This window comes from Lichenostomus cassidix, chromosome W, assembly GCF_008360975.1.
Source record: "Lichenostomus cassidix isolate B80296 chromosome W, HeHo_3.0, whole genome shotgun sequence".
NCBI classification, from domain to species: Eukaryota; Metazoa; Chordata; class Aves; order Passeriformes; family Meliphagidae; genus Lichenostomus; species Lichenostomus cassidix.
Genome location: NC_139510.1, coordinates 1226844 through 1250777, shown reverse-complemented (window position 1 = coordinate 1250777; position 23934 = coordinate 1226844). Strand labels below are relative to the sequence as shown.

General features: G+C 39.9%; 1 protein-coding gene and 1 long non-coding RNA gene across 4 annotated transcripts in view; both read left to right on the top strand.

Moving 5' to 3' along the window:
* The window catches only part of LOC146425288 (uncharacterized), a 234035-nt gene that overhangs the window by 139991 nt on the left and 70110 nt on the right, over nucleotides 1–23934 (top strand). The window lies entirely within an intron of this gene.
* The window catches only part of LOC146425289 (transcription factor RFX3-like), a 156851-nt gene that overhangs the window by 92836 nt on the left and 40081 nt on the right, over nucleotides 1–23934 (top strand). For 2 of the 3 annotated variants that reach the window (XM_085041590.1, XM_085041591.1), the window contains 4 exons: nucleotides 1905–1979; nucleotides 9663–9844; nucleotides 10604–10723; nucleotides 22947–23068. In XM_085041590.1, coding sequence (XP_084897716.1) covers nucleotides 1905–1979; nucleotides 9663–9844; nucleotides 10604–10723; nucleotides 22947–23068 — 499 coding nt within the window. The remainder of the gene's footprint in view (nucleotides 1–1904; nucleotides 1980–9662; nucleotides 9845–10603; nucleotides 10724–22946; nucleotides 23069–23934) is intronic. The other variant, XM_085041592.1, reaches the window with a different exon arrangement.

Genomic DNA, 23934 nt, shown 5'->3' with positions numbered 1-23934 from the left:
TAGATTAGATATTAGGGAGAATTCTTTACTGTGAGAGTGGTGAGGCCCTGGCACAGGTTTCCCAGAGAAGTTGTGGATACACCATCCCTGGAAGCTTTCAAGGCCAGGTTGGCTGCAGCTCTCAGCAACCTGGTCTAGTGGAGAGTGTCCCTGCCCATGGTGGAGGGGTTGGAACTGGATGATCCTTAAGGTCCTTTCCAACCCAAACCATTCTATGATTTTATGATTCTATGAATATATATATGTGTGTCTATATATATATTAATAATTTACTATTTTTAAAAATTGGTTCTTTGAACAGGTCACAAAAACTTAGTGAAGTGAGAGGGTAGTGTAATAGCTTGAACAAGCAGCAGGAGGCAGGACTTCAGCCCTGTAGTACTGCTGTAGAAAAGAGTCAGAGTGAAGTAAGATTCAGAATTATGATTTAAATTATGTATTGTTATGTTAAAATGGGATACCCTATGGTTGTACTATATAGTGAGTTGATCTTAGTATGAAATCTTAACCTTTTTAGTTTTAGCATACAGTATCCTTTTAAATATGACCTTTTCTGTTTGATTGAATAGTTTGACCTAATAGTAGTTTCTACTGAAGCAAGAAAAAAATTGTGTTCAAACATTATTTTTGCAATATTTCTTGCATACTCACCAGATCCTAGTCTGCTTTTATCAAAAAGCTTATATTTCTAATAGTAAAGAATTGTAAGAAATACTTCCTTTTTCGTTGAGAATTCCTACAGTAAGAATACTATGTGATTAGTTTATAAAAAGGGGAAAGCACATTTTATTTATGCACTAAGTGAAATATAATCTGAAAAATTTCTCAGTTTTGTGCTGTATATTGAGTGAACTCATTTTAGTAGTGCAACTTACCAGCATAAGCTCTTTGGATAATAGTGTAATAATTAAAGAAGGATAGGGAAGATTTATTTTAAAACTGTCAACAGTGGATATAAGTGGTTTTAAATGTACAGATGCTTTTCCATTGCTTTTCTGTTTTTTCCATTTAATGTGGCTCATTATGTGCCTTCTTTTACTGTACATCCCATTGTCTCAATGACTTTCTATGTTTTTGCTATTCTAGCTCTGCATCTAAACTACAATTAGATTGTAATTTTATTTTTATTGCTGTCATTATTGAATTAATCAAAATATGTATTCATATGGAAATCAAGAATAGGAATGGATATGGTTTTCTTTGCTCATTTATATTAGGAGTAATATTACTGTATAATTAGTGGTTTATAATACTTTTTCCTTTAAAAGTATTATTTTGAACCCATCCAATTTTTTTTTAAGTATGGATCTTGCTGTCTGTGTAAACCTCCAATTTTCATTTACTTTGAGAGCTCTGAATATTCAAAGAATGCTCTAACAGGCTGTAGGGGGTGATATCCTGTACAATTAAGTTAATGGCAAAAAACTTACTGAATGACTGAGATTTTACTCCATGGTTGCAGAGAGCAGAAATTTTGTTTCTTATTCACACTCAGAGTGTGCACAGTTCTTTCTCAAATACTTAGCGGAAGAAACAGAGGGCTTTCTTAGGATTTTATTCTGGGATTTTTTTCTTTTATTCAAAACACTGATTGTTCAGTAATTTTTATTGTTTGCAATGTAGCTTACTAGTAAATCCACTTCGCTTATTCCATGAGTAGGGACGAAGGTAAATTGGACTTTGAAAGTAGGATCCTGCAGTATATATGTAAGCAAAATGCCTCCCTGACTTCACTAGGCGGTTTGCCTTCATGAGGACTTCAGGATGAGGCATATAAAAGTAGAAAACATCCCTTAGCTGTGACCGAACTAGATATTTCTGTTGAACTTAAAGCAATCTATCAGGATTTTTTTATTAGTCTTTTATACTGTCTTGAGTCATTTTCTAATGACATCTATTATCAGATTGAAATGGCAATTGAGACACTTCAAAAGTCTGATGGTCTTTCTACTCACAGAAGCTCTCTTCTCAACAGCCATGTAAGTTGTCTCTTCTTTCATTAAAGCTAAATCGCTATCTTGTTCTGCATGCTTAGCCTGCCTTTAAATGTTTGTTTTAATTTATTGCTACTTTTTGCTTGTAATCTTTCCATTTTAGTTGCTTGTAATCTACATCTTATGTCACTATATTTTGTCAGGCTAAGTGTCATGACACACTGTAGAGTGCATTTCTTTTCTAGGTTCTGTATTGTGTTAATGCAGCTTAACATATTTGTCTATTTTGCAGGTCCCAATGTAAATGTAGAAATAAAAACCAAATAATTCTTTGATAGTCTGGGTTTGACATTTAAAAATAATTTTCTATAATTTGTGTACCTGATATAATAATTTAAGAGCAGGTAAAGTGGGAAAGAAGCAGTGCCCACACTTTGAATAAAAAATATACTTTAGATTTCTTTTCAAATATTTCTATTATTCTCAATTAGTTTATTATAACAATTCTGCAGATCCATCTCATGAGATTGAAAAATTTAACCAATCTGTTAGTGTCTAATATGTTTTCTTCTTCTGCCTTTTGCTTTGTTCTGTCTTTGCAAATCCTGTAGTTAGGAATTTTCCATAATAAAAGGCTGAAGATGTTTGCATAAAAAGATGGTTGCAAATATAGTGGTAAAGCTGTTAAATATAACTTTTAGGTAAAGGAGTAAGGCTCAAAGTTTAATCTTCAGTTTGTTTTTAAATAGTGCTAGTCGTTCTTGAAATGTGTAAACAAAATGGTTTTTCTTCAGCTGATATTAATAGTTTTGTATTTTTGATTGCTGCTAAATTTCTATACATACTGCATACTTTTTGTTTCTCAGCCTTACTAACAAACATAAACTTACATATTTTTTCAGATTCTTGTATTCCTTTACCACAGGAAAGTAAATAGTGACTGTGATATGAATGTATGAGTATATTGGGGAGTCTATACACTTATTTTGATTTGTTGACATCTCCCCCCCCCCCACATACAAGAATGTGGTAATATGGAGGTGAAAACCAAAATTTTTTTGTAAAAGTTTATCATCATGGTAGAAAAAGACAGTGGGAGCCAGTACAATTTCTTTGAAGAGATTTTAGTTTTCTTAGAAAAAGCTAAAATTGGGTGAAGGAAATTGAATTCTGTAAAATGTGAAGAAAGACATTTAGATAATTTTGGATGTTTTAAAAATAACTGTTTCCATGTTAAGACAACCTAGAAATATGCTAAAATTATTTTAGCATCACAATTACATGGGTGATAATTTCTTTTGCAAAATGCCAAAAATATGTATTAAACCATATATACAAAGAATTGCTAAATCTCCCTTGAATCTGACAAGGAAATCCAGAATCTTTATAATGAAAACAATAAGAATTAAAGGACAAGGTTTTCTACATCAGAAAACTGTATTCCCCTATTTCCTGTGTAATGCACTAGTTAAAAGATCATGGAACAGTGTCTTGGTTTGAAAGACAGGTGTCTGCCAAGAGAGGTTGAACCCTCCCTTAGAACAGAGAATGTGATTTTTTTCCCTCCCTCCGAATTATTTAATTTTGTAAATCAAGGGCTTTCAGGCCAAGGTATGGGAAAAAAGGAATATCAGTTCTTTACTAGTATCTATAAACAAACAATAACAATAATAGCAACCACAACTAGAACCAGAAAACCAAATAGCAGATAACTTGTGAGCTGCTGAGCCTTCTCCCGTGTGGTGTAATCACGGTTGCAAGCAGCAGGGGCGCTGTTGAGCTCCCGGCCGGGCAGGGCAGGTGCGATGACTCCCGAGTGGCTGCAGGTGGCGCTGTGGCGCAGGGTCAGGTTAGCATCCGGCAGCCAGCGATGGCGAGCAGGCTGAGAAACACGCAGGACAGCGAAACAGCTCGGAGCAGCGAGAAAGCAGGGCAGCAGGGGCGGGCGCCGGCTCTCTCTCTCTCCCCGGCTAGCGAGGCAGCGAGGATTTCTGCAGTCACAGCAGACGCCGCGGTCTCGTGCGGCAGAGGGCGGGGGCAGGCAGCAGAGGCCGCGGGACTCTCCCGGCAGCAGCCGCGAGGGAACGCAGCCCAGGGGAAAACGTGCCCTTCCCCGTGAGGAGAAAGGTTGAATCAAAGCTCACCCAGCCAGGAGAAGAGAAAAAACAGGGCACAGTTGGATTCGCTCTGGTCCAAGGCGAAGAGCAGAAAATAAAGCAGCCTCTCCCCTCAGCGTCCGAACCACGAGAGAGTGTTCCCAGGGCCAGCTCTTCCCTTACCGTGCCCTCCCAAGCACACCTTTTGTCTTTTACAAAAGACTTGATGGCTCTAAAACACCCAACTATTTGTTGCTTAGTAACAGGAATGGGAAGAAATTCCAAAGGTACTCAACACCTGACAAACAGATCCTCCTGGAAGAAGACGAAACATATGGAGCACAGGGAGATTATAAGAGACAGCCAACATGGCTTCAGCAAGGACAAATCATGCCTAACTAATCTATTGGCCTTGTACAATGGAGTGTCTGATTTGGTGGACAAGGGGAGAGCTAAGAATGTCACCAATCTAGACATCTGTAAGGCCTTCGATACAGCCCCCCACACCATTCCTGCTGCTAAATTTGAGAGATATGGGTTTGATGGGTGGGCTCTTAGATGGATAAGAAACTGGCTGGATGGCCGCATCCAAAGCATTACAGCAAACAGCTCAATGTCCAAATGAGGATCAGTAATGAGTTGTGTCCCTCAAGGGCCTGTACTAGGACCATCACCATTTAATATCTTCATCAATAGCTTAGGTAGTGGGATAGAGTGGGTCTGAGTAGGGCCACAGAAATCATCAGAGGGTTGGAACACCTTTCCTATGAAGAAAGGCAGAGAGAGTTGAGGTTTTTCAGCCTAGAGAAGGCTTCATGGAGACCTTATTGCAGCTTTTCAGTACTTAAAGGAGGCTTATGAGAAAGATGGAGAGAGACTTTTTACCAGGGCCTATAGTGACAGCACAAGGAGCAATGGTTTTAAACTGGAAGAGGATAGATTTAAATTGAACATAAGGAAGTTCTTTACAATGAGGGTGGTGAGACATTGGAACAATCGGGTTGCACAGAGAAGTTGTGGCTGCCCCATCTCTGGAAGTGTTCAAGGTCAGGTTGGATGGGTCTCTGCAACCTGATCCAGTTGAAAATGTCCCTAATCATTGAAGGGGAATTGGACTAGATGATATTTAAAGGTCACTTCCAACCCAAACTATTGTATGATTTTATGAAAATATCTTTCTAATAATGAGATTTGCATTTGTCTGTTATGGTAGTCTTATCCTGATGTTTCTTAACTGTTTTGAGGTATTTTCAAAACTACTGAAAGACACATAGAGGGATCTATTGTGGATTCTGTGGAAAAAAAACCCTCCAGGCATCTTGCCGTAATAAATATTCTTTCCTAGCTTTACTCATTTTGGAAGAAATTAATGGAACCCATATCACATTTACTGGATATTTTCCCTTTTTTAGAAACTTTTATTGAATTATGACTCAAATAAGGACAGTAAATATGGTTTTCATCCTATTTTCTTCCTTAAGCTGGCATTTTGTTGCCTTAATTAATACCTGTTTATTTTAATGATTTTTTTCCTTTATTTTATTTCCTTTCCTGATTTCTTTCTGTTTGTGATTGAGTTAACTAATTTATAATCTAATGTTTTTTAAATATTGGAGTTTCATTGAAGTTGCAGTCAAATCACCCATTCTGAATAAACCATTTCATACCATTCCAATGTTATTAATATTATAAATCAACAAGTCAAAAATAAAGTGTAGACATTTCAATTTTAGACTTAGATTTTTGCAAATACAAAAATGTATTTAAGGTTGTTTGCAATAATGTTATCATGTCTGCAGATTATTTACTTTTTTACATGGCATTCAGCAATTGGCATTCTTCTTTGAAGGCTGTAACATGTCAAATAATCATGTCAAGTTTTGGGTTTTTTTATTGAAATATCTTCACCCTGGAGCAAATATCCTTACTTTGTACTTATCTTGGGTTTTGCTTTCCCATGGTTGGCTAATGCCAAGCTGTGTTTGAAAGAATATCTGTCAAATACAGATCATTAGTAAAATGCACTGAAATTAATCCTAAAAAATTATAATTAATCTGGAAAAAAGTCTAATACTATATTTAGAAGTTAAAATGGAAATAATTTGGGGGTTTTGTCAATAATTTTTTCTTTGTGAGGTAAAACAAATTGCTCATATTCCATAAACTAATTAGTATAGCTTAAATGGTAAGTTTGAAGGATATAATTAAGATATAGTGAAATGGTTTTGATAATACACTCATATAAGGTAAAAGTTTATAATAATTTTTTCTAGGCTTTGTTTCCGAATTGTGAATGCTCAAGTTAAAAAAATTGTGAATGTTAAGACAGCATTTATACCTAAAAGTTGATATCAGGATGATGAACTGCACTTTTTAATGTTTATTTAAAGTGCAACATTATCCACATCCATCTTGCAAACAGCTAGATCATGCTCCTACATCTTTACACAGAGCTCTTGTTTAGAAACCTAAGCATTATAGTTCTGGTGATGTTTTCTGTAAGAAAGTAAACATGAAGATGGTCTTTGAAAGGTCTCAAGTAAATGTTTTCCTAATTTTTTTTTCATTTTTCATGTATTTTGTTCAGTTAATTGTTCACAACTGACTTAAACAGAACTGTATGTCAAATATATTCATTATGATCTAATTTTTACTAATTGTTCTGCAATAAAGAAGGGTAAGAGTGGAAACATATTTCAAGATAATGGGCACCAAAATATTGATATTCTTGTTCTGTAAATGACAAGTTATACTGAACATTACTAGAACAGAATTTGTTCAGTGATCTATTAGTAAGTAGCCCTACAGAGTAGCATATTCGATGTCACATAATTATATATTTTACTGTACTTTAAACACGCATCTTGGTCATATTAAGTGCTTTGGTGGGCTAAATTGAAATGGATTAAACAACCGTGTGGGGGTCCAGCATACTGGAATAAAACTTTGTTCCAAATGCCAAAACCAAATCCATAGTTTGGGGATTTATTGGATGCTCAAACTAAATCCAGACTTTTTGTAAGTATTGTGAACCTGGAAAATTTGAATGTTCATTCAAATTCATTTTTGTATGATTACTTTCTTAAGTAATTAGTAAATACAAGATGAAAACAAAATTTGGAAATTATTCAAGTGGAAATTAAGTGGAAATTCCAAGGATATGAAACCATGGGGGAAGGAGAGTGTAAGCTAAGTAAAATGATAGTATCCCCAAAAATCTGAAACCACATAAGTGAAATATAGAATCATAGGATCATTTAGGTTGGAAAAGACCTCTAAGATCATCAAGTCCAACTGATAACCTAACACTGCCAAGTCCACAACTAAACCATGTCCCTAAGTGCCACAGCTACATGTCTTTTAAACACCTCCAGGGTTGGTGACTCAACCACTTCACTGGGCAGCCTGTTCCAATGCTTGAGAACCCTTTAATTGAAGAAAATTTTCCTATATTTCCATTTATTCTTGTCCTATTGCTTGTTACTTATGAGGAGACTGATACCTACATCACTATAGGCTCTTTTCAGGTAGTTGTAGAGTGATAAGGTCCCCGTTGAGCCTCCTTTTCTCCAGGCTAAACCACCCCAGTTTCCCACAGCTGCTCCTCATAGGACTTGTGCTCCAGACCTTTCACCAGCTTCATTGCTCTTCTTTGGACATGCTCTAGTGCCTCAGTGTCTTTCTTGTAATGAGTGGCCCAAAACTGAACACAGGAGTTGAGGTTCGGCCTCACAGCTGCCGACTACAGGGGGGCAATCACTTTCCTAGCCCTGCTGGCCACACTATTGCTGATACAAGCCAGGATGCTATCAGCCTTTTTGGCCGCCTGGGCACACACTAGCTCATGTTCAGTCAGCTGTCAACCAGCACGCCCAGATCCTTTTCTGACCAGCAGTTTTCCAGCCACTCTTCCCCAAGCCTGTAGTGCTGCATGGGGTTGTTGTGATCCAAGTGCAGGACCAGGCACTTTGCCTTGTTGAACCTCATACAAGCTCTGTAGAGCCTTCCTACTCTCCAGCTGATCAACACTCCCACCCAACTTGGTGTCATCTGCAGACTTACTGAGGGTGCCCTCAATCCCCTGGTCCAGATAATTGATTGAGATATTAATCAGAACTGGCCCCAATACTGAGCCCTGGAGAACACCACTTGTTATCAGCCACCAACTGGATGCAATTCCATTCACCACCACTCTTTTGGCCCAGCCAGTTTTTTACCCAGCAAACAGTATGCCCGTCCAAGCCATGAGCAGCCAGCTTCTTCAGGAGAATGCACTGGAAAACACTGTCAAAGGCCTTACTAAGGTTCAGGTAGACAACATCCACAGCCTTTCCCTCATCCACTAAGTGCGCCACCTTGTCATAGAAGGACACCAAGTTAGTCAAGCAGGACCTGCCTTTCCTAAACCAATTCTACCTGGGCCTGATCCCCTGGATGTCCTGTATGTACCATGTGATGGCTCTCAAGATGATCTGCTCCATAACGTTCCCTGGCGCTGAAGTCAAACTGACAAGCCTGTATTTCCCTGGATCCTCCTTCTGGCCCTCCTCATAGGTTTGCTAACTTCTAGTCAAGTGGGACCTCCCCCATTAGTCAGGACTGCTGATAAATAAAACCTATCAAAATATTTCCATTTTACTGTTTTGTTCTCTTATACTGGTAAATGTCATTAAAATGACCATTTTACTTGAGGTTTGTGTGCATGACCCTGAGATTAGCTCAGTTGGTTAGAGCATGGTGCTAAAAACACCAAGGTTATGGGTTCAATCCCTATATGGGCCATTTACTTAAGAGTTAGACTTGATCCTAGTGGGTCACTTCCAACTCAGAATATTCTGTAATCGATGTTAGTTACTATTTGTTCTATACAAAGGTATAGCAATGTATTAGAAACTTTGCCTAAATGCTTCCAAAATTGCTCACAAAAATTCTCTAATAAATAACACAGGAAAAAAAAGAATGTTAATTCTGTTCCTCTTAGAAGTCAAAAGCCATCAGGCTACAACAGAAAGGGATTGGAGCCATGATGCTTTATAGCTATACAAGTTATTTTTCATGCCATCTAGATTGCTTTTTACCTTATATTTGATAGTTTCTTCTTTGTATTTAGAAGACAAAAAACCCTATTCAGTTAAATGTAATACTGAGGTTTTTTCACTTGTATTTTTTTAATTCCATGTGAAGAGAAATAGCATATAATTCCAGAATTAAAAATGTATTAACTTAGTTCTATTAGGGTTTTTTTTCATGCAATTAATATAAATTACATTGATTATTTTATTTCCTGGGAGTTCCAGCAATCTTTCTTCAAAGCACAAATAACATAATAAAATGTTAATGTATGGTACTGAATCTGAAATATTTTTAGAAGTAGAGCTATCTGAGCTCACAAGAGCCATGAGTCTTGTTATTTCCTTGTAAACCTAAAAAAAATCCAAAACTAAGGCATCATGGCATATCTAGCATTGAAAGAGATTTCAAGAGATTATATTTGCTTGTAAAACAAAGTCATTGTATTAAACAGGTCTTAAGAGTGGTCTAAAAAATATCAGAGTTCTGTGTTGTACAATTAAGTGGGGTTTTTTAGTAAATACTGAATTTACATATGTTCACTCTTTCATATTTGACATAGCTCCAATGGCTTTTAGACAACTATGAAACTGCAGAAGGAGTGAGTCTCCCCAGAAGTACCCTTTACAACCATTACTTACGCCATTGTCAGGAGCACAAGTTAGATCCAGTCAATGCTGCCTCCTTTGGAAAACTCATACGGTCAATCTTCATGGGATTACGGACCAGAAGACTGGGAACCAGGTTTGCGTTAATAAAATCATAAAGTTTAACAGAAAATATCAGTAATAATCGTGAACATGAAGCTCATATGTTAAAAACAAGCAAGGAAATAAGCAAATAAAAATATTTAAAACCTTTCTGTTAAGGAAGTTGCCAAATCCAGCAGACTTCAGGACTCAGGGGACTCCTGGTCTGCTATAGCCAGATTCTGTGTACTCTTATGACCCAGATATCTTCCATCTCAGTCCAAAGGATGCAGCTACTGCTGTTTCCATTTGCAGGTCCAGCTAGTAGTGAAACTGAACATGTGTTCCAAAGATGCAGACAAACACACATGACACTAACACAGCTAACCACAGAAGTTAACACAGGGCAATGCCTTTACCAGTACCCATATAGACACTCTCATAAACATGAACACAGATAGCCCAATTCTGTTCTTTCTTTCCAGTTGACCAGGACTGAAGTTGATTAGTGAAACAGTCACAAACCCTCACTCACAAGCATACCCCATTTATGGAATTGCTTTACTCACCATGACTGCATAAGTAATTTATTTGGTTTTTTATTTATCTTATTCTATTTAAATGAAGCCCAACAATAAAGTGCTGGAAAAAATAGTTTAAGTGAACTGATTTTCAGAAGCTGGTGGAGTTATATCAGTTTTATACCAGAGTGAGAGGAAAGACAAGCCTAACTTTTATGTTTTTCAGTCAAGGCAAATTTTAACATGTGATGTATATACAAAAGAAACAATGTTATTTTTGTTCTTTCATGAAGGGGGAACTCTAAATACCATTATTATGGGATTCGTGTCAAACCAGATTCTCCCCTTAATCGGCTACAAGAGGACATGCAATATATGGCTATGAGACAGCAACCCATGCAGCAGAAACAGAGGTATAGTGTTATATGAAACTACTTTTTCATTTTTCTAGTTCTTGGAACCTTACCTGTCCTCATTTATGTGGCAAAGTTGAATCTCTAATGGAAATTTTTTAACTTCTCTTGGGAAAAATAAAGGTTTGTCAGTTCAGCAGTTGATATCACTGGAGTCTGATATCAGTAGACATACCTAAAACTCATAAATGTAAGAAAATAATAAAGAAGTAAAATATGATTCAATTCTTCAGAACAGACATTTCTTGGTGGTCTTGGGTTATTTTCTCACAAGATGAAAAAAAAGTAATAGGAGCTTTGAATTTCAAATTCTGCTGTTCATTTTCATCTCTTTATTCAGCACATATAAAAAAATGATAGAAGAACTTGTGATTAGGTTCAGCTTTCTGTTGATGTCCTACTCCCGGCAAGAACTGATGCATCAAACCCCTGGACTCAAGGAGAGAAGATTTGGGCCTCTTCTGGGTTCTGCTTGGAATAATCCCATGAGAGACAGTCCTACAGGGCAAAGGGGTCCAGAAGAGCTGGTTTATTTTTCAAGGATCACCTTCTCAAAGTTAAACAATGGTCCATCCCAACATGCAGGAAGTCAAGCAAAGGTGGAAGGAGGCCTGCATGGATGAACAAGGAGCTCCTGAAAAATCTCAAACATATAAAGAAAGTATACAAGAGGTGGAAGCAAGGTCAGGGAACCCAGGAGGAATATAGAGTCTGTCTATAGACTCTATGTATATAGACTGAGTGTGCAGGGATAGTGTTAGGAAAGCCAAAGCCCACCTATGAAGGACAAGAAGATTATTGGGAGTTGTCAGCATGTATTTACAAAGGGGAAATCATGCTTGACCAACCCAATAGTCTTCTACAATGAGGTGAATGGCTCCATGGATGAAGAAAGAGCAGTGGATTATGTCTATATTGACTTTAGCAAGGCTTTCAAAACTGTCTTCCTGTCAGGGGGCAGCAAGGGCTGGCTTCTCCCTAAGGAATGGGTAGTTGGGAATTGAGTATCATGGTATACACGGCAGGTACCCCACCAGCCTGGGCCTAGTCCTGCAGTATCCAAGTGAAGTGAGCAGGGCAGATCCGGAGATGGTAGTCAGATTCAACTGAGAGTCCAGATCATCAGACAAATTTGTGGTGATGACACAGGTCCAAGATCCAGCCAGGAAGTCAGTCCACAAATCAGACTCAGATCTGGTGAGGACAACCAGGGTCAGACGCAGTCCATCGATCATTGGATAGATCCCTAGGGGCAAGACAGGTCCAAGTTCAAGACGAAAAGCAAATCCATAATTTGGGGTCCAGATCAATCAGATCCATACCAGTCACAGGCATGGGTGTGGCTGAGCTAGAGATCTGTACTCCTAGAACACAGGGATCTTATCAATGTGTATAAATACCTGATGGAAGGGAGTAAAGACAAAGCCAGACTCTTCTCAGCATTGCCCAGTAACAGGACAATGAGCAATGGGCACAAACTGAAAAAGAGAAAATGTCATTTAGTTAAAAGGCACCTCTGGCAATTGTCTAGTCCACACACACCGACCCCCCCCACACCTGCAGCGTGAAGCAGCGTCAGCTAGAGAAGGTTGCCCATGCCCATGTACAGTTGGGTTTTGAATTTCTCTAAAGGTGGAGACTCTACAAACTTACTGGGCACACTGTTTCAGTGTTCGACCACCCCTAGAGTAAAAAAAAAGAAAAAAAATAATTTTCTTATGTTTAAGCAGAATTTCCTGCAGTTCAATTTGTGCCTATTGCATTTTGTCCTTTCATTGGATGCTAATGAAAATAATGTGGATCTGCTTTATTTATTCCATCCCAGCAGTACCTATATAAAGTAGTTTTGAAGATTTGAAGATCTTTGTTCATCCCCTAAATCAATTCAGGTGTGCAAAGATTTCACTGAAATAAATTTCCAAATCCCAGGCATTCTAAATAGATGAAATGCAGAGAGTAGGGAGCTAGAATGACTGTGTGATATTTACAAGGTGAAAAACTTAGTACTGTCTGTTTTCTGTACAAAACCACCACAATCAGATATATACTTTTCAGAAAAGAGTTGTTCATCCAATAGAAAATGAAGAAATTTTCTTTGAAAAAATTGGGAATTCATGAACCAACTGTTACCTACATGACTTTTTGTGCAAAACCTGCCAACTTTGAAGGTTTTTATGTAAATTTTTTGATGGGAAAATAGACATTTTGAAAGCAAGACCATATGTCTCCCTAATATTTTTATCACAATGGACTATGGTTAATATAATAGTAATTAAAAAATTTATATATAAAACACCAGCATTTCTTTTTCTATCATGTTTAATGCAATTTTGCTGTTCTCTAGCATGCAGAAATCTTCCCTTTTACTTTTTATTTCTGTTTATATTCTTATTTTGCAGGGTTTAGGATGCAGTTTGGCCAGATTTTCTTCTGAAATGTATATGGGGGAAAGCTTGACCCATATAGTTGCTTGTATATTTTAACGGATATAAAGATTCTCATGTATGTACTAGACCTCAGAAGTTAATGCTTTGGGGGTGGGGAAGAGGATAAAAGAGCTACATGTAAGAAAAACAAACAATCAAAAGCATGCATTAAGCTGCATTACATTTTTTAAACACTATATTTCTGAACTAAGATTTCTGCCAGAGTTATGAAGCATGCTTAGTATATATTTGAGAAGTTTGGTATATAACTGTATACTTGTATAAATTTTATCTTACAGTATTCATAAGTCTATCATGTTTTAACATGAGATAAAGGGCTTAATACTATAGCTTGAATCATTAGGAGCAATCTTTATTATTTCCAGTTTTATTAATATTTCTAATTTTATTTAAAAACTAAGAACAAATGTTTTAACTTACATGCAATAATTCTCTTTTAAGAAGACATTCAGAGAAAAGGGAATCTAAGAATCACAAATGTTTCCTTCTCTTTTCTGATAACTCAAGCTGGGAAATGTTATTTAGCTTTTCTCCTTTAGAATCAGCTGACAACTGTGTTTGCTTTTTCTGTTCAGACATATCGATTTTACCCCCTCTCCATCAGTCACATCTAATTGGATAGACACTTCTCGTTCTTGACTTCTTGACAAAGTGTATGCTGAATTTATGCTACAGATCACTTTTCCTCATTCTTTCTTAATTTGAAAGGTCATGCAACTTTTTTACTTGTGTCACATTGTATTCCCAGAATCTCAGGATATGATGAGTTGAATGGGACCCATAAGGATCATCGAGCCCAACTCCTGGCCCTGCACAGGACCATCCCCAAGAGTCATACCATGTGCCTAAGAGTATTGTCCAAATACTTCTTGAACTCTGTCAGGCTTGGTGCTGTGACCACTTCCCTGGGGAGCCTGTTCCAGTGTCCAACCACTCTGGGTGAAGAACCTTTTTCTCATATCCAACCTAAACATTCTCTGACACAGCTTCTGGCCATTCCCTTGAGTCCTGTCACTGTGCACCACAGAGAAGAGATCAGTGTCTGCCCCTCCTCTTCCCCTCACAAGGAAGCTGTAGACTGTGATGAGGTCCCTCCTCAGTCTCCTCTTCTGCAGGTTGAACAGACCAAGTGACCTCAGCCACTCCTCATATGTCTTCCCCTCAATGCCCTTCACCATCTTTGTTGCCCAACTCTGGATGCTTTATAATAGCTTAATATCTTTCTTATATTGTGGTGCCCAAAACTGCACACAGTATTTAAGGTAAGGCCACATCAATGAAGAGCAGAGTGGGACAATCACCTCCTTTGACCAGCTGGCAATGCTGTGCTTGATGCACCCTAGGACATGGTTGGTCCTCCTGGCTGCTAGGGCACACAGCTGACTCATGCTCAACTTTGCATTGACCAGGACCCTCAGGTCCCTTTCTGTGGCACTGCTTTCCATCTTCTCATTCCCCAGTCTGTCCGTACATCCAGGGTTGCCCCATCCCAGGTGCAGAATCTGGCACTTTCCCTTGTTGAACTTCATATAGTTGGTGATTGCCCAGTCCTCTAATTTGTCAAGGTCTCCCTGCAGGACCTCTCTGCCTTTGAGAGAGTCAAGACCTCCTCCAGTTTTGTATCATCTGCGAACTTGTTTAGTATTCCTTCCAGTCCTGCACCCAAGTAATTTATGCAGATGTTGAAGAGCACAGGGACTAGGATGGAACCCTGCAGAACCCCAATAGGGACAGGTCACCAGTCTGATGTCACCCCATTCACTATAATCCTTTGTGCCCGGCCCATGAGCCAGTTGCTCACCCATTGCATGATGTGTTTATCCAGCTATGGGCTGGACATTTTGTTCAGAAGGATCTTGTGGGAGACAGTATCAAAAGCTGGGCTGAACTCCAAAAAGATTGCATCAAGTGGCTTCCCTTGATCAGCTAGCTGGGTTATCTCATCATAAAAGGAAAAAAGGTTTTACAAGCAGGACTTTCCTCTCATGACACTGTGCTGGCTTTGACCAATGACTGCATTGTCTTTCAGGTGTTTTTCAATACCTCCCAAAATAATCTTCTCTGTAACTTTACCAGGCACCGAAGTGAGACTAAAAGGCTTGTAGTTTCCAGGGATGTCTTTCTCGTCCTTCTTGAAAATCAGGACAACATTTGCCAGCTTCCAGTCATCTGGGACCTGTCTGGATTCCCAAACTGCTCAAAAATCATTGAGAGGTTTTGCAGTGACATCAGCCAGCTCTTTGAGGATTCTTGGATGAATCCCATCAGGCCACATAGATTTGTAGGGATCCAGCTGGAGCAGCAGATCTCATACAATTTCAGGGTCGACTGGGAGTTGATCATTCTCACAGTCATGGTCCTCCAGCTCAGGGCACTGAGACCCCCTTGGCCCATCATCAGTGTTGAAGATGGAGGTAAAGAATGCACTAAACACCTCTGCCTTGTCCATGTCCCTGTTTGTGAGGTGACCATCCAAATCCTGTAATGGCTGATGTTATTTTTACACTGCCTATTGCCATTAATATTTTTGAAAAAACTTTTATTGTCCCCCACAGTTCTGACAGCTTCAACTCCAGTTGAGCTTTGACCATACAGATTTTCTCCTTACAGTGGTGAGCAGCATCTCTGTATTCTTTCCATGCCCCCTGACCTTGCTTCCACTGGCCATACACCTTCCTTTCTGGCCTTATTTCCAAGAGAAGATCCCTGTTCAGCCAAGCTGGCCTTCTGCCTTGCCTGCTTGACTTCTAACATTTGGTAATTGCCTGCTTCTGTGCCCTTAACAGGTGGTGTTTAAAAAGTGACCAGCACTGACAGACCCCAGCACCTGCAAAAACATTTTCCCAGGGGACCTTATTCACTAATTCCCTGAGCAGCCTGAAGTCTTCTCTCCTCATGTCCAGAGTTGAGGTTTTGCCAGACCTTTTCTCCTGTCATCAGAGATTTTAAACTGGATTTCTTTGTGGTCGCTGTGGCCAAGATGGCCACCAATCTCCACTTCGCTCATGAGATCCATGCTGTTGACAAGCAGTAGGTCAAGGAGGGCATCTTTCTGAGTTGGCTTCCTTAGGACCTGTTCCATAAAGTTGTCATCCAGGTTTCTTAGGAATCTTCTGGCCTGGGTTGTACCAGATGTGTGATGCTCCCAGTTAATTTCTGGCAAGTTAAAGTCCCCCATAAGGACAAGGGCAGTTGACCTGGAACCATCCCTTAGTTCCTCAAAGAAGAATTCATTGGCATCATCGTCCGGGCTAGGAGGTCTATAGTAGACTCCCACTATGACATCTGCATTATTTGTTTGTCCTTTGATTCATAAGGTTTTGGTAGTGGGTAAAGTGCTGCCCTGTGCTGGACACAGCTGGTTCCAGCTGGCTTACTAATGGACCCAATGCAGGCCAAAGCTGAGCCAATCAACAAAGTTGATGGTGCCTCTGTGAAAACATACTTAAGACAGGGCAAAACCCACCAGACATGCATAAGGGTAGGTGGGAAAAGAGAGTGAAAATCAGCAGTATGAACAGAGGTCAGAGAAGAAGGTGGAGGAGGAGGTGCTCCATGGTGCCAGAATCAATATTCACATAGCAGCTTATGTAACAGACCATGCTGGAGCAGTTGGATATTTCGTGAAGGAACTGCAGCCCATGGAGAATCCATACCAGAGAAGTGTGAGAAGGAAGGAATGGCAGAGAGATTTTCTTATGTACTGACAATAACACCTTTACACCCTTGAGCTGTTCATTGCCTCACTGAAGGGGCTGCATGTAACCTGTGTCAATAGCGGGGGGGGGGAAAGATGAGTCTGGAATGAAGGCATGAGCCTGGGAAAGGAGGAAAAGTATTTTAATATTTGTTATTTTGCTTCCTGTTACCTGAATTAGTAATTACATTTTTATTTTAATTGGTGATTAATTCATTTTACCTAAGTTGAATCTGTTTTGCTGCAACGATGATTGGTAAGCAATCTCCTGTCATTATCTTGGCCTACAATCTTTCTTGCTCCTGTTCTTCCTATTTTCTTCATCTGACCCACTGCAGCAGGGAGGGTGTGAATGGCTGAGTGGGAGTTTCACTGTTAGCCAAGGCTAAACCACCACAAATGTGAATATATACAAAGACCTGCTAGAGGTATGCTTGTGTGCAGTGTTTGACATGGCCCTGAATTCAGGATCTGAGATTTCAGAAATGAATTTCAGTGTAGTGGCAACAACCATTGAGATAATTCAAAGGTTGCTGAGTCACAGTTGCGGTCAACACGAGCTATGGGAGTGCTACTTCTGTATTCCAATAAGAAATTTAAAAATAGTAAAGGTAAACTACAGATGACTGTTGCTAACAGTCCTATCTCCCATTTGAGACAGTAGCTTGGACACAACAGACACAGAACAAGACATTTAAAGCACTTTTGTACTGGAATGGAAGAAATGCACAGGTAAGGACTTGCCTCACCTATATAAGTAATACCCCTGACTTTCAACTGGAGCTGCTGTATGGCTCAGACTTCCAAATGGAAGTCTGGTTTACATTTGACATACTGGTGCTAGATGGTTTATGGGAAGGAAATGCCAGGATATTTAAATAGTTGAATTCACGGCATCACAGAATCACAGAATGGTTGAGGTTGGAAGGGACCTCTGGAGGTCATCTTGTCCAGCCCCCTTGCTCAGGAAGGACCACCTAGACCAGTTATCAGGACTATGTCCAGATGGCTTTTAAATATCTCCAAAGAGGGAGACTCTACCACATCCCTGGGAAACTTGTTCCAGTGCTCAGTCACTGGATATTTCCTGATGTTCAGAGGGAATCTCCTATGTTTCAGCTTGTGCCCATGGCCTCTTTTGCTTTCACTGTTGTCTCATTTTAGAGACAATTCCAGGAGAAAACGCTCTGGAACGAACATCTCCTCCAGAGGAAAAGGGCTTCGGCACTCCCACCACGAAAGGAATTTCTTGGATGAAAGTGAAAAAACTGTTTATTTAACAAAACAAAGTGCCCGCAGGGCATGGGGAAAAATGGTTTGATATTGAACCTCTGTTGCTGTTTGACCGCTAGCGGAGTGAAGAGATGAGTCTTTTCAGAGTGCTAAAAGAACTACTTTATTAAATAATTAACAGATTTATATACACATCAGAAGGCTGTTCGGATTGGGCCAACAATCATCCACCCCCCAGGGATTGATTGGCCCAGGCGTTTGACCACCTGTATCCAAAAGGCCGTTTCAATAACATGAAACTTTATTTATAAAACATAGAAGAAGAAGAGAAAAATTCCCGTGAGAAAAGTTTCTGTGCTGCCACAAACCTCCTCACGGTGGAGAAAGCTGGTGGATTTAGAGTTCTCTCTTTAGCTGGCTCGGCTTCTCCCAAGGTCTGGAGCCGGGATGCGGTGTCCCCGTGGCCTCCCCTGCCATCCACGGCGTCCGGCTCCCACTGATGGTCTGGTTTCTCGGACGGAAGCCAAGCCGAACAGTTACAGAAGAAACCACAGAAGCTGCCAAGGATTGCTATTGCAGTCCAGGGAAAAACTTCTTGCTTCAGCTAAAAAAAAACAAGCTAGCTAAAAGCAGGAATGTAACTCACTCCGCGCTGCAAAAACACGCACCCTGGGAGAGTGAAGCTTGAACACATACCTGCGCCAGAGTTCCCCCGGCTCCCATCCCTCCCCCGGCCTCAGCTTAAAGTTACAGGATCCATTTCTGAGCATAAAGCAGATGATAGGGGAATACAGTATTATCATAAAATCCCCCCAAGACAACTGTGCACCACTGAAAAAAGCTTGGCTCTATCTTCTTTGTATCTTCCCTTCAGTGATTCATATACATGAGTAAGATCCCTCTGAGCCTTCTCTTCTCCAGGCTAGAGTCCCAGCTGTCTCAGCCTTTCCTCATAGGAGAGATGCTCCAGTTCCTTAATCATCTTGGCCCTTTGTTGGACTCTCTCCAGTATGTCCATGTCTCTCTTGTACTGGGGAGCCCATAAATGGACACAATACACCAGGTGTGGCCTCACCAGTGCTGAGGGGAAGGATCGTGTCTCTCCACCTGTTGGCAATGCTTTGCCAAATGCAGACAAGGGCACAATGCTTGTTCATGTTCAACTTGATGTCCATGAGGACCCTCAGGTCCTTTCCTGGAAGCAGCACAACCCTCTGCAATACCAGCCACTCTTCCCAGTTTTGGTGCTGTCTGCAAAGTTGCTGAGGGTACACTCTGCCTGATCATACAGATCATTAATGAAAACGTTGAACTTGACAGGACCTAGTATTGACCCTTGGGGCACACTGCTAGTCACTACACTTTTTGCCACATCAACCTCTGGGCCCGGTTATTGAGGTGGGTTGACCTTGGTTGACTGCCAGCTGCCCACCAAGTTGCTCAGTAGGACAAAGGAGAAAAATACCACAAAATGCTCATGGGCAAAGATAAGGACAGGGAGATCAGTCAGCATTTGCGGTCACAGGCAAAACAGACTCGACTTTGGGAAATTAATTCAATTTATTGTCAATCAGAGTTGGATAATGAGAAATAAAAACAAGTCTAAAGAAACATTACTCTCAATTCTTGCTTCTTTGAAGGCTCAACTTCACTTCCAACTCTTCTAACTCCTCCCCCCAAGCAGAAACAAGGGATGGGGAATGGGGGTTGCAGTCAGTTCATAATGCATTATCTCTGTCTCTCCTTTCTCCTCACCTGCTTCAGTGTGGGATCCTTCACACAAGAGACAGTCCTTCATGAACTTCACCAATGTGGGTCCTTCCCATAGACTCCAGTTCCTCATGAACTCCAGCATGGTTCCTTTCCATGGAGTGCAATCCTTCAGGAACAGACTGCTCCAGCATGGGTCCCCCATAAGGTCACAGGTCCTGCCAACAAATTTGCTCCAGTGTGGGCTCTCCATGGGCTGCAGCTTCCTTCAGGGCACATCTACCTGTTCTGGTGGGGGTTCCTCACGGGCTGCAGGTGGATCTCTGCATCCCCATGGATCTCCATGGGCTGCAGGGGGACAGCTGCTTCATCATGGTCTTCACCATGGGCTGCAGAGGTATCTCTGCTCTGGCACTTGGAGCACCTCCTCCCCCTCCTTTTCTGATCCTTGGTGTCTGCAGAGTTTTCTCTCACATACTCACTCCTGTCTCCCAGCTGCTGTTGTGCAGCATTTTTTACCCTTTTTAAAATATGTCATTACAGAGGCACTACTAATGTCTCTGATTGGCTCAGACTTTGGCCAGTGGTGGGTCCATCTTGGAGCTGGCTGAAACTGGCTCTTTCTGACATGGGGAGGGTTTCTGCTGTCTCCTCTCAGAAGCTACCCCTGCAGACCCCCACTACCAAAACTTTGTCACATAAACCAAATATAGCCATTCAGCCAATTCTCAATCCATCTCAGTGTCTGCTCATCCAGCCCTTATTTCATTAACTTCTCCCCTCATCTACCAGGCCACTCATTTCATTGTAGAAGTTTATCAATTTGGTCAAGCATGAACTCCTTTTGGTGAATCCATGCTGACTACTCCCAATTGCCATCTTCTCCTTCATGTGTTTTTAAATGGTTCCTAGGTTTAGCTGCTTCATCAACTTCTCAGGAACGAGGTGAGGCTAACCAGCCTATAAAAGCTGTTGAAACTGTTTGACTCCTATAGTGTCACCTGTAATAATACCAGAATTAAGACTTTTCCCCAAGATTTTTTACAGAAAGCACATTGGAGCAAGTGGTAGGATAATCCTGGCTCCTAGCACCTAGATTTGTTTTTGTGTGTGAAAGTTCTTTTTAAACCCTAGAAACTCAAAGGACTGTTACTTTTATGTATTCAAGGCACTTTGGATTCTATTCAAAGAGCTGAAACATTTGTGAAATAATAAATTTTGTAGAAACTAGTGGAACTATGTGAACAGACTGATTTTGTTTTAAAAATAGAAATTGATCTTCTGCCAGACATTTTTAATTATAAAGTATGAGAGTAAAGTTAAAAATTCTTTAAAAATTATGTTTTGGGATTGCAAATAGATCTATCAAGTGATAAGATGTTTATCCATAAGAGTTCAATGTTACTATGATACTAGAGATTAAACTTTAGTCTTCCTAAAGTAGATTACAGTTGTGCAATTTATTTCTGAAGGCCTGGGATTTTATCCAGGGCCTTTACAATAACTAAACTTCATTTAAAAGTCATAGAGATTTAGATGATGACAAAAGTTTTTGTTTTCAAATATTATCATTCCTAAAGTTATCATACCCTATGTTAATCAGGACAAGAGGTGTCTTTTGAAAAAGTATACTTCTTGTATATCACATGTTCTATGTTATTGTATAGTTAAATATATATCTAAAATGACCAGAACCTTGGATGCTTGCTTCTTATGGGAACTTTCTCATAAACTAAAATCTAAATAGCTACACAGGACATTCCTATTATATGTTAATTAAGATCAAAATGGGAACATGCTCGCATCTGACTCAACTGCTTCTTAAGAGGAACATTTTCAGAGTGGAATTTGTTGATGTTTCTGAATACAAAGCTTTACAATCTGCAATTTCAGACTTGAGCGACGGTTCACATGCATTGCTTTCTGCACCGAGGTTTCTCTAGTTTTCTTCTGGCTACAAAACTATTTCAGAAAGACAAAGGTTCCAAGTTCTTATCACTAAGAGCTGTGACAGAATTAATTTTCAGTTGTGTTGAAGATGGCAGGCAGAATCTTCAGCCTGTCAGTGAGATGGTTTTAACATCTGACCACCCAAAACCAGACTCCTATTTGTATCCTTGTCCTTTTTATCCTTTATAAAAGTTTTTGTGACTTAAATGATGAAGAGTTTAGAATAGAATATAATAGAATAGGAGTAGAATATTTCAGTTGGAAGGTACCTACAACAATCATCTAGTCCAACTGCCTGACTACTTCAGGGCTGAACAAAAGTTAAAGCATATTATTAAGGGCATTGTTCTAATGCTTCTTGAACAGTGACAGGCTTGGGGCATTGACCACCTCTGTAGGAAGCCTGTTCCAGTGTTTGACCACCTTCTCAGCAAAGAAATGCTTCCTAATATCAACTCCGAACCTCCCCTGCTTCAGCTACTTAGTTTAAGTAGCCTTCTCAGACCTTCTGAGCTCATGAGAAGTTTGTTACATTTTAAAATTATTTAAATTACTTTGCCTTCAAACAAATGAATCACCCTTCTTTAGGTGATTAAACCTTTATTTTTGAGCTACTTGATTCCTGGGAAGACAAGTCCTTTGGAAAAGGAAATATTGTGTTTCTGTTTAGTGTGAATAAGCTTTAGATATTAGTGGTATCGTTTCTAAACCAAATTCCACAAGAAATTGGTAGTTGTGCTGTGATATCTGCTTTATGAATTTTATGTGATGCCAGTGTTCTACATTTTCTTGCTACAATTATTCTGATGTGATGTCGCTGTTGAGCCGCTAGCAGAGAAGAAACCCGAATTCTCAGCGTGGCATAGAAAAAAGGAACTTTATTATTTTGAATCCAACCTATATAGACTTTTCAGAGGTCACCCAGATTGGTCAGTCAGAAACCTCCCCCTAGGCCTGATTGGCCAGGCCTGAACTGTCCAAATCTCGAGACACTGTTCTAACAACATCCAAACTTTATCTTTGTTTATAAAACACAGAAGAAGTTCTCATGGGAAAGACCTGTGCTAGCCACAGCGTTACTTTTTTCTTTTGTGTGAACTAGCAAAACTGTATATTGAGACTGAGAAATCAGACACTTAAAAAAAAGTGAATCGAATGAATAATTTTGTATTTGATGATTTTGTAGGTACAAGCCTGTGCAGAAAGTGGATGGAGTTCCAGATGGTTTCACAGGAAGTGGTCAACAGACAGGCACATCTGCTGAACAAACTATAATTGCCCAAAGTCAACATCATCAACAGTTTTTAGGTATGAAAAGATGTTATACTGTCATGTCACTGATAATAGAACAAAAAGATACTCATAGGAGCTATATGTTCTGTATTGTAAGACTTCTGCAAAATTTAATATTCATCATGCAGATACAAAACAAAAAAACTGTGCAAAATCTATTTGCACGGTAGATTTAAAATTTATTGCAATGCAAGTGCAGTGAAGAGTCTGAGGCAATCTGCTCTGGCAGACGTGCTCTGGAGTCAAGGATCATGCCGAGGGACTGTGGAGAGAGTTCCTGAAGTGGCAAGACCTCGAAATTAGCACCAAGAGGTGCCTGAGCACCCCACCTTCCCCCGCCCCCCCCCATCAGCAGGAAGTGCTGAAGCTCTCACACAGAGGCAGCTCTGACTCAGTGTGGGCAAGGTCAGGAGTGATGAGGTCCACTCCCCACCCTGTAACACCCCGGACACTTAATGTACGGGGCTAAACCAAAGTTCCTTTGCTCTGGGTAGATGCAAGGGAGAAATACCGACCAGATATTCTCAAGAGGTAAAAATCACACAAAAGTTTACTGGCAAAAAATAGAAAATCAATGAACTTTGGCAAAAGATTTAGTACAACATAACAACACTTATCACAGCATCGACTTAGCCCATTCAACTTAGCAACCTTTAAACCCATTTGATGTTACGTTCCATGAAAAGAGAGTTTGAAGAAGAAAGGGAGAAAGACAGGAGAGATATAGGAAAACAGACATGTAGCTACCAACTCCTGGGTTCCAGCAATGTAACAGATAGAAAACTCCTAGATGAAGGTAGGGTTAAAGAACAGTATGCTTACCTTGTGGTCAGCCTTCTTAAACCCTTGGCCCTTCATGGGTCTTCCTCCCAGGTAGGACT